The following is a 10,052-nucleotide window of genomic DNA, read 5'->3' as shown; positions in this document are numbered from 1 at the left end:
CTCAGTACCTTCTGTATCTTTGAGAACTTGATTGTAGTAGATACTGGTCATAGCAGCACAGTGTGAGCACTGTTCTAATTGAGCATCCTTACAGCTCTCCATCAACTTGGATACTTCACTTCTGTCTCATTTGGCTCAGGCATGCTGCTTATGGGCAATAGAAGACTGCCTCTACCTGCTACTAGAGACTCAGTAACCCTATATAGAGTGGAAATAGTATAGAGGCTCATGTAGATTATACTAAATGTAAAAATAGAAATAAATAGAATATGCAGAATTGGACAATTGAGAAAGAACAATTTATTCAAAGATTTTACTTCACTAAGTCACAAAATGGCAATAATCAATGATATTCAAAATATATAAGTACAGTAAAGCATCGATTATCCGAATACCAATCAACCGAAACATTGGTTAACTGAAAGCGTTTCAATCGACAAATTCAAATTTTCACCTAGTGCTGTGGTACTGAAGCATTCTCCCCCTCCCTGTCAACCTAAACTATAGGCCTACTTTAATGTACTACTTTATGTAAGGCATGTATTTGTAAGACATGTGACACAAAATATAGACAGTATAATTTTGTGTTTAATATATTTTTTCGTAAATGATCAGTTATCTAAACAACCCCAGTCCCAAATTGTTTCGGATAATCGATATTCTACTGTAATTTATAAATGCAGGTATCCCTCGTATAACAGTAGTTATGCTCCAAAAAAAGCCATGTTATGCAAATCAGTGCTATACTAAACAAAGGACTAATGCAAAACATAGGGTTACATTCCAGAAGTCAGAAAAAGTATACTGTTATTTTTTGTTACTAGAGAAATACGTTTATTAAACCAATCAACAATTTATTAATAATCACAATTAAAAGTACTGTATTACATATTAATATTAATTTTAGTTAAATGAGGGTGTTTTCATTTACAAAGTATCATTGTCATCTCAGCTTTTTTGTTGATCTTGATCAGAAGTATCAGCAACATTTTCATATTTTTTATTTTTATCATAAACAATTTTTATGGATGATAAAATAAAAATATGTTATTAATCAAAAATTTGTTCTAGTGGGTCACGTCTATTCAGTCAAGTACTGAGCATTTGTTCCAGAATTTGTGTTCAAATACTGAATTGTTAGAGTATCAAGATACTGCTGTATTTTGTTTGTCATTTTTACAAATGAAGTAATCATTTGTAGGTAAGTAATACCTGTGGTTAAAAAAAAGTTTAATAACACTTGCCTAAAAATGTTTAAATTAACTTTACAAAATACAAAGATTAATCTATAAAAAGAAAACACAGTGACAGTCTTAAAAGCTAAAGTCTGAAGTAATAACAATGACACTGATTGATAGGAAAGTTAGTGCAAGTTTTTCTTCCTTGTCTTATCAGTTTTCATTAAAATAAATCTGACAAAGAGCACAAAACTAGTTATGTAACGCTGTATCAGCGTGTAATCAGAGTGAGGCTGCTCGCATCTCCATTTTCTAGATTATGAGGGAAAAAAGAGAGAAAGAATCATTCATTCTCAACAATATATTTGATTTCTGTTGTATCATTTAAAGGTACAAATATAAGGTCAGAATAAGCCATTAATTAATTGCGATGCCAACGTATCATGAAATTCTGTCTATCACTATGGGCCTTAAAGATTGACTTGTAGTGATGTTTACTGTAACTGTTTAAAAATACTATGTCAGTTATTTTTTTCACTCGACTGAATGCAACATAGATAAGTCCGATAGCTATCTCTTTTTTACTTATGTCTATTTTGATTTTTGGAAGAGTTGATCCCTGTGATTTATGTATAGTTATTGAGTAAGGTAAGGGGAAATTGCCTATGAGATCAAAATATACTGCCACCATTTGAAAAGCGTGTTATGGGGATTATTGGAAACAGATTACCATAGATCAGGGCTTCTTAAAATTTTTTTATTCATAACCCCATTTATGATTGTGATTTTTTCGTGACCAAAAAAAAAATATATATATATATATATATAAAATAAAGATATATACAAATTTGCAAAAACAATAATGGTGTACTACCATTGACCAGTTCACTCTTGTGTTACAATGGAACAGAGACAAATGAATACACTGAAAAGCAACAACACTACACTAGTTCACACTACAATTAGTGTTGCTGAATCGTTGTCTCGCTGCACCAGAAGTGACACAAAGTGCAACTCACGAAACCTATGACACAAAGCGTGCCATTTTCAAACTCTCACAAATTATTTTCAATATTTTGCATTAAAATCTCGCGACCCCAAATGGGGTCACAACCCATAGTTTAAGAAGCCCTGCCATAGATGAAAGGTCCCTGATAGCTATCGAATTCCACTAAAACAAACAGGAAGAGCTAGAGAGCAAGCATTAGGAGCATATATAATGTAGCATATAGTTCCTAGTGAACCATTGACAAGAGACCTCCTTGCACCCATAAGTTGACTTTCAGCATGATTCTGGCATTATCTGAGAGATTCAAATACTTGGAAAGATCAAGAGCTGAGTCATCTTTGGACAAAGGCAGGGCAATATCTGGAGTGTTTTCAAAGGCTATATAAGCAACAGGGCACCCAGTTGATTGTAAGTAGTCTTTGTTTAACTTGCTCGTTTGTTGGATATAGCTCTACTGCCATTTGGAACTGATCAAGTTCATCTCTGGATAAATAGGCTCAATAAATAGATGCTGCCATGTAGGACGTAGTCTTAGTCAGCTCATTTTGATCTCTAATACTGAAGAAAAACGTGACCTTCGTTTTGACCCCTATCTCCAGTTCTACAAAAATGAATCATTTTTGAGAGTTGAAATTTTATTCAGTTCATCCTTGAGTGATGATGAGTCACCCTAGCAAATTTCATCAAGATCAGACAACTCATTCTAGAGTTATAATGTTGACAAGGGATGCATGAAGTCAATTGTTAGTCGTTGCTCAGCTTCACCTCGTTCTGACAATAAAACTTTTTTTAACTTATTATTCTATAAAGATTCTTTATGTTTGTTGTGTATCTAGTTAGCAATAACATTTACCTTTGAAAATTACCGTTTTAATGCTTATCATATTTTCCGACCACTAGATGACACATGCGTGCAGGAAGCGACTAACACTTGACTTCATGCATTCCTTGTCAACATTATAACTCTAGAATGAGTTGTCTGATCTTGATGAAATTTTCTAGGACGACTCATCATCACTCAAGGATAAACTGATTAAAATTTCAACTCTCAAAAATGATTCATACTGAAGAAAAACATGGCCTTCGTTTCGACCCATCTCCAGTTCTACAAAAATTTATCATTTTTGTAGAAGTGGAATAACATAATTTTTTAATTTTGAAAGCAAGTTTATATAATACCTGGTTAACACCAAATTAAGGTATGGACATAGGTCATTTAAGTCTTTCTTCTAATTGTAATCATCATCTGATTACCATTAGAAGACAGACTGGCAACAGATGGTCATGGATCAAAATATCACAACTTAAAGGTTAGGCAGAAGGCAGATGTCAACTAAGGATCTTATTTGGCAGTTGGCAAGTGATAGATGGCTGATGGTTAGTTAAAGCCCCCACTTCTTGATCCTCCTCACACTGTTGTCCTTTTTATATATTTTTAAAATTTTTTTACCAGGAAATGACATCTGGTGGTTTACATCCTGTAATATCACAAAGTTGGGAAAGGTTCTTTCTTTCTCCAATGACAATTCAGGCCTAAATTCTCATTAATAGCACATGCACTAAAATGTCAACAAGTCTTGCATGAAACTATTGTGATAGATGCTCCTGGTAGAGTTTCTTTTTTGTTTTTGGTTTAAATTAAAGTTAAAAACAAATTACACAATATAAAATATCTCCAATCCCCAGATCCATAACACAATGTAATTTTTATAATTTATAATAATTCTTTGTAAATACAGTATTAACTATACATATACTATTTAATGTACTGTATATGTTTAAAAAATTTTTAAATAAAATAATAATCAACAGTAAGACAACCAAAAACTTAATTTAAAATAATATGGAACAAAAACAGATAGTACTTAAAATCAACCATTTCTATCAAATTTTGTTTTACAGTCATCAGAAATTAAGCTTTGATGTCTTGCAGTATATAAATATTTTATTTTTTAGAGATTTAAATTTTTCTGATAACTTGCTCAACATCAACTATGCCATTTTATTTTTCTGTAAAAAGTCTGCCCATTTTCAAATATTTTCAGTAAGTGAATAAATTTAAGATCAATTTAGTTTCACATATACACATTATTTATATAATCTTTTATATATACTGTTGTTTTGATTAATGACAGCAAAGCTTACATTTAAACATTTTTCTTTTCATATTTTGCTGCAGTAATATATTTTTTTAAATAAAATTTAAAGTTACTTCAACATATGCTAAAAACTGTTATTTTACTGTAATGAAAAATTTATTTTTCTAATTATGCAGTGCTAGTTCTGCTAACTTGAACATGTTTTTATAATTTCATCCATACACCTATAAATCATAATTTTTCTGTTCTTTTAACAATAATTATATCTATATCAATATCTAACAATAAAGTATATCTAAAACAATTGAAATTTGTTCTATAGTTTTTTTTAATCGATTTCTTATCAATTACAGTAATACATAAAGTAAAAATTTAAAACTTAGCCAACAGTATTTAATTTTTTTTTTAAATATAAAAATGTCACGAATATACAAAGAAAAAATTCTTGCTTTCATATTCCTTTCTTTGGATATTCATGATAATTTTATTTTTTTTAAATTAAATATCATTGGCCAAATTTTAAATTTTTACTTTATGTATTATTTTGTGATATTGACAAAATTACCAGAGGACGCTGTTTCCATTTGCATTCTATTGTGGAGGTGAAGCTTGAAAGAAAAGTTCACCTCTGTATGTGAAAATTTTATTTCGGACTATCACTGGTGTGAATATTGGAAAGGAATAATAAAACAAAAATGTTTTTTGTATATTCATAATTACAGTAATATTAAAAATTTACAAATTTTTATCATTTTTTTTTGTAAATTTTAAATTCCTAATTACAATTTAATTGTGTCAGATTACTGTAAACACAGTCAAAGTTTATTAATTTAATACCCATTAATTAGTTATCCTCTGAGAAGTAACCAATAATACACAATTATGCAACATGAATCAGAATTTGTTTGGACATGAGGTGTGCTAAAGACCCCTCAGCAGTAATATGATCAACATTTTTTCAGGTTTTTCAATCAATGACTAAGACTAATTGAAAAACAGTATAGTCATACACTGTATCATCTTTAGACTGAGTAAAAAGCATAAATAAACAAATCAGAAGAAGCATAGAGCAACATAAACTAATACAAAACAAAATATACAGTAACATTTGCAATGTACAGATTGCATAGAACTTATCAAATTTTGCAAAAATACAAAAAAGTCCTGTAATCTAGCAACAAACTTCTATCATAATATAGATTTTCAAACAACAAAGTATTAAATTATGGTTTAGTAAACATAAATAGATAAAAAAATTAAATTAAATTTTAGTTATCTAAATTTCCTATCACCCATTTCTATTCATTCTATCATTTTTAAACTCTTAAACAAAAATTAATAAACTAACTATCAACTATGTAAAACTTGCTATGTGATTTTCATTAAAAAGAAGCTATGAAACATGTTAAAAATATTTATTTATTTACAGATAAGATTGAAATAATGAAAACTGATTTCATAAATATTTGGGACTTACATTGTTCAGCCATTAACATAAACAACATTTTTAGACAACAATAACAATAAATCTAATTTATTAGATTTATTGTTAATAACAATAACAATAATATATAATAATATAATAATAATAATATAATAACAATAAATGACAATAACAATAAATCTAATTTATTAGATTTATTGTTATTGTCCCACCAGAAACTTCCATCCACTATTGGCTTGTCTGCCCGCAATACAGATGGGCCCACCAAGAGCTAGGCCATCTCTTAACCTTGGACCTTACGATTGTCCATACCTTAACTCCGATATACTGGCCTCATATTGACTCTTCTCCTCACCAATATATCAAAATCTTGGAGTGTTTTGTTCACCGCACCAACCACTTTGCCTAATTTCTAAGAGGAGTGATTCAGAGAAAAAGCCAAAAGGCTAGAGTCTCCATATTATTAAGATAAGAAAAAAAAAAAAAGAGTTAATTTATTAGCATAATAAGCAAGTGAAAAACCTATTTAAATACTGAAACAATCCTACAAACAGAGCCATAACAGAACCAAAAATTTGATATGGAATAATAACATGAAGAAATACTTGTAATTATATTATACTTAGACCAAGTATCTCAAAATAATTTTATTAGAACTTGCATCAACATTGCTAAACACACCTCTGTATCATCTACATACAATAACAAAAATAAATAACGTAAAACAAAATATTTTAGTCATGGTAAAATATTGTTTAACAAAGACATATCAACATAATTTTTACCAATTATATAATATATATGAACAACTTAATAAAAAAAACCTTCAAGAAAGTAGAGAGACTATAATTCCAAACCATAAACATTCTGTGGGACAACATTCAATAATCTTTTCTACAATAAGAATATGGAACACCGCCTGTTTAGAAATAAAGGAACAAAATAGCTATAGACTAAACACTATTACATAAAATTTACAATCCTCTGCAGTCATTGTATAGAGCTGTGATTTAAATACTTATTTATGTCATGAATATTTTGTTCTTTTTATCTTTTCAATTGCTATTAACATTTGGACATCTGAAAGAAGCTATATCATGATGCCCATGATGTAAATAATAAATGAAAATAAATATGAAATATTTGTAATAATAAACAAATAATCTAAGTTCCAAATTAATTTAAATAAGTTTCTTACCTTTAACTGTCGGAAAAATTTAATAATATCTTCTTCATTAACATCATATGGAAGATTGCCTACATATGCTGTAAATGGTGGTTTTGTAGGAATTCTGCTCATATCAATATCAGGCCCTCGAGCAGCTTTTGGTGCAGTTGGTAAAAATATTCTTGAATCTTTCTTATAATCAAGGGTAAATTTATCTAAATTTAAAATATTTAAAATATTATAAAAATAACTTCTTTGATAGTAAAACAAACATTAAAACAAAATATTGTACAAATCTTTTATCTCACCATCAACAGGTGCATCTTCCATAACATCTCCCCAGTCATAATGGGTATTAACCACAGCAAATCCACTAGGAGCATCTTGTTCATTTGCAAGAAAACTGTTCAAATCTAGAGTTTTACCTTTGACACGACGTTTACTTTTACCTGAAATTTATATTATTTTTATGATTTCAAACATTTATAAATATTCTTTCTGAAGTATTTTTATAAATTATTTTATTATAGCTTTACTTTAAGAAACTTAATCAAATTACTTTACTACTTCAGCTTATTCTATTGTTACTACTATAACAAAATATCCAAATTACAATTATAGATAAAATTATTCTGAACAGAGACAATTTCTATTTCAGTTTAACTTCCTTTTGAATGATGAAAATTATTTCATTACTTTTTCTCTTTTGCTTAAATTATTTACAATAAGCAAATTTTAATAAAATCATAATCACTTTCTAGTAATCAGATATCAAATTAACACATTGACCACCACGTAAAGCATGTGTGACTTGCAGTGCTCATAACTGATCAGGTTACATTGCACATGTCTCACATCTAGTATTTTACTCCAAATCAAGTCACACACAATTGCATCACATTAGAATAGAAATGCTTTGTGGAACTAAAGTAGGCAGCCTAGTGAACATATTATTTGTGTTGGCCCACCTTTGTAACTTTCAGACAAACTTTCAAAAGTTTCTTGATTGACAAAATATCATTCAGCAATGCTTTCAAACAAGTTTGTTCATTTTAACAATCACACATTTTTCACTTGCTTTTAGATGCCTGTAGTTACCGATACGAATTAACAACACAAACTTGAACAAATATGTAGTGTACAATGAAAGCTTTTTAGTAGAATATTCAGGTTCAGAGGTGGACAACTGCAAGGCACATGTGCACCACATGGCACCAACATGAAAATTATCTTATTTAGGCAATGTAAGGCATACTTGCTTCACATATCAAAATCTTGTTTAAAAAAAAAACTGCTATATTCAATATGACTGTTGTTAACCTATTATATTTCTATAAATAGTAAACGAATAAAAAAGCCCAGCCTCAGAGACTGCAGAAATTTTTATCATTATGGCAGTCAGTGTGTCAATTAATAATCCAATATATACAATAAATAGAAATAAATTAAATATAATAAATTCAGATCAAGATAAGTTGATACAGAATGAAAAGCTACCAATTATACAGTTATCACTAAAGACTGCTGCTTTTTTGTAATTACAATAGAATCTGTTTATTGTAATCACTTGTCTATACTAATAAAGTTATCATTTGGTTATTGATAAGTAGGGTAAATAAATAAAACAAAAATTAGTGGATATTCTAGTTTCATTGACTGAAATTAAAATACATTAGAATATGTCAAACTTGAAATTTTTTTAATTATAATTATTATTCTTACTTAAAAGTAAGTCATCCATTGTTTGTGTGCTGATTTTTACTGTCTTTAATAACAGATAATGTATAATTGAAATAAAAGGGCAATTTAAATTTAATTGAAAAAAAAGGGCAATTAAAATGTCAGCAATTTAATCTACTGTTCTGCAAGTAAATAATGATTAAAACAATTAGCATTAAATATTTAAAGTATTGTCTAATACTGATAATAAATTGATAAATGATAATGACTGTGTTACTAAACATATGTTATAACCGATAGTAGAAAAAAAAAACAGCTTAAAAACACCATAAGCTTAAATAGGTATATTTACCTAAAAATAATGATAACTGTAACTGAATAATCAAAGGTCAGGCTGCACAGTGCCAAAATCACCGCTTGGCAATATTTGACAAGACTGTCTCATCTCTAAAATTGAGCTGTCGTCAACGGCTGCACACCTTCGAGGTATGAAGGAGTACATGTCAGGAGGTGCAATTTGGCAAAGAGTATTTTTGTGTGTCCAAATCATGCACACATAAAAAAACCAGACTTGTATGTAGTCAGGAAATGGATAACAGGGTCAAAATAAAATACAAAATGCTAAGACTGTTTCTACAAACAGGCGCAAGTGCAAGATTTGTGCATGCGTTGCTCACGCTCTCCGAGACAGTCTCATCCCAAGAATGGCTTCACTGTTTTACTTGTTTTTATTAAAGTGGAATAAAAATATAATACAGTCATACCCCGACTTACGCGAACCCGGAGTTACGCAATTTTCAAATCTCATCGATTCGTCTTTTGTTTGAGCGCCACGCAACCCTTGATTACTCACTCTCCCCACACTATTGTTCGGCTTACATGTTTGGACGTGTCGCGCGGAATCGACGCATAGCTACTGTGGAGTTCGGGGGCCGTAAAAGGTTTATTACGTACTTTTTTAAATAGAGTCCTGCCACCAGGTGTGTTTTATCGGACACACCACCGTTTGTGATGAAATGGATGATTAAGGCGCGAGGGTAAGAGTCACTCTGAAGTCCAGGAATGAGCCTCTCAGGAGGAAGAATGCAGAGTCAGATATAACCAATTTAAGGACATTTATTAACATAAACAAAAGTTTAGAACAGAGTTATAAAAACCGATTTTGGAAATTTGCCTATTCTTATCTATTCAACGAGGGGGGTACCTAACGAGGGTATTTCGAACTTACGCGACTCACAACATACCAGATAAACAAGATGTCTTCTCTTGTGACATTGACTTGACGGCCAAGACTGCGGAGGTTTCTGGTGTTCACTGCACTTCGTCTGGTTCTTGCTCGTTTTTGAGTTGTCTTCTCTTGAGCCACTCTTTCTCGGGTTGGAGCTGTGTCCACAATTGCTGACTATCTCACTGTCTCCTTCTAACTGTCTTTCTAACTGGACTGTGTCCTCACTCTGACTGCCTTTTTCTGACT

The 10,052-nt window shown here is 30.3% G+C and overlaps 1 protein-coding gene across 1 annotated transcript in view; it reads right to left on the bottom strand.

Moving 5' to 3' along the window:
* Positions 1 to 6,805: 6,805 nt before the first annotated feature.
* Positions 6,806 to 10,052, bottom strand: part of LOC111613822 (eukaryotic translation initiation factor 4B-like) — a 25,964-nt gene continuing 22,717 nt past the window's right edge. Inside the window, exons 2-3 of the mRNA XM_023355173.1 lie at positions 7,207 to 7,347; positions 6,806 to 7,113 (exon numbers count right to left, since the gene is read on the bottom strand). Coding sequence (XP_023210941.1) covers positions 6,821 to 7,113; positions 7,207 to 7,347 — 434 coding nt within the window. The 3' untranslated portion in view covers positions 6,806 to 6,820. The remainder of the gene's footprint in view (positions 7,114 to 7,206; positions 7,348 to 10,052) is intronic.

Source organism: Centruroides sculpturatus, unplaced genomic scaffold (genome assembly GCF_000671375.1).
Source record: "Centruroides sculpturatus isolate CEXI.00-Female unplaced genomic scaffold, Cexi_2.0 scaffold572, whole genome shotgun sequence".
Lineage (NCBI taxonomy): Eukaryota > Metazoa > Arthropoda > Arachnida > Scorpiones > Buthidae > Centruroides > Centruroides sculpturatus.
Note: the sequence above shows the minus strand (reverse complement) of the source record. Positions and strands in the feature narration are given on the sequence as shown.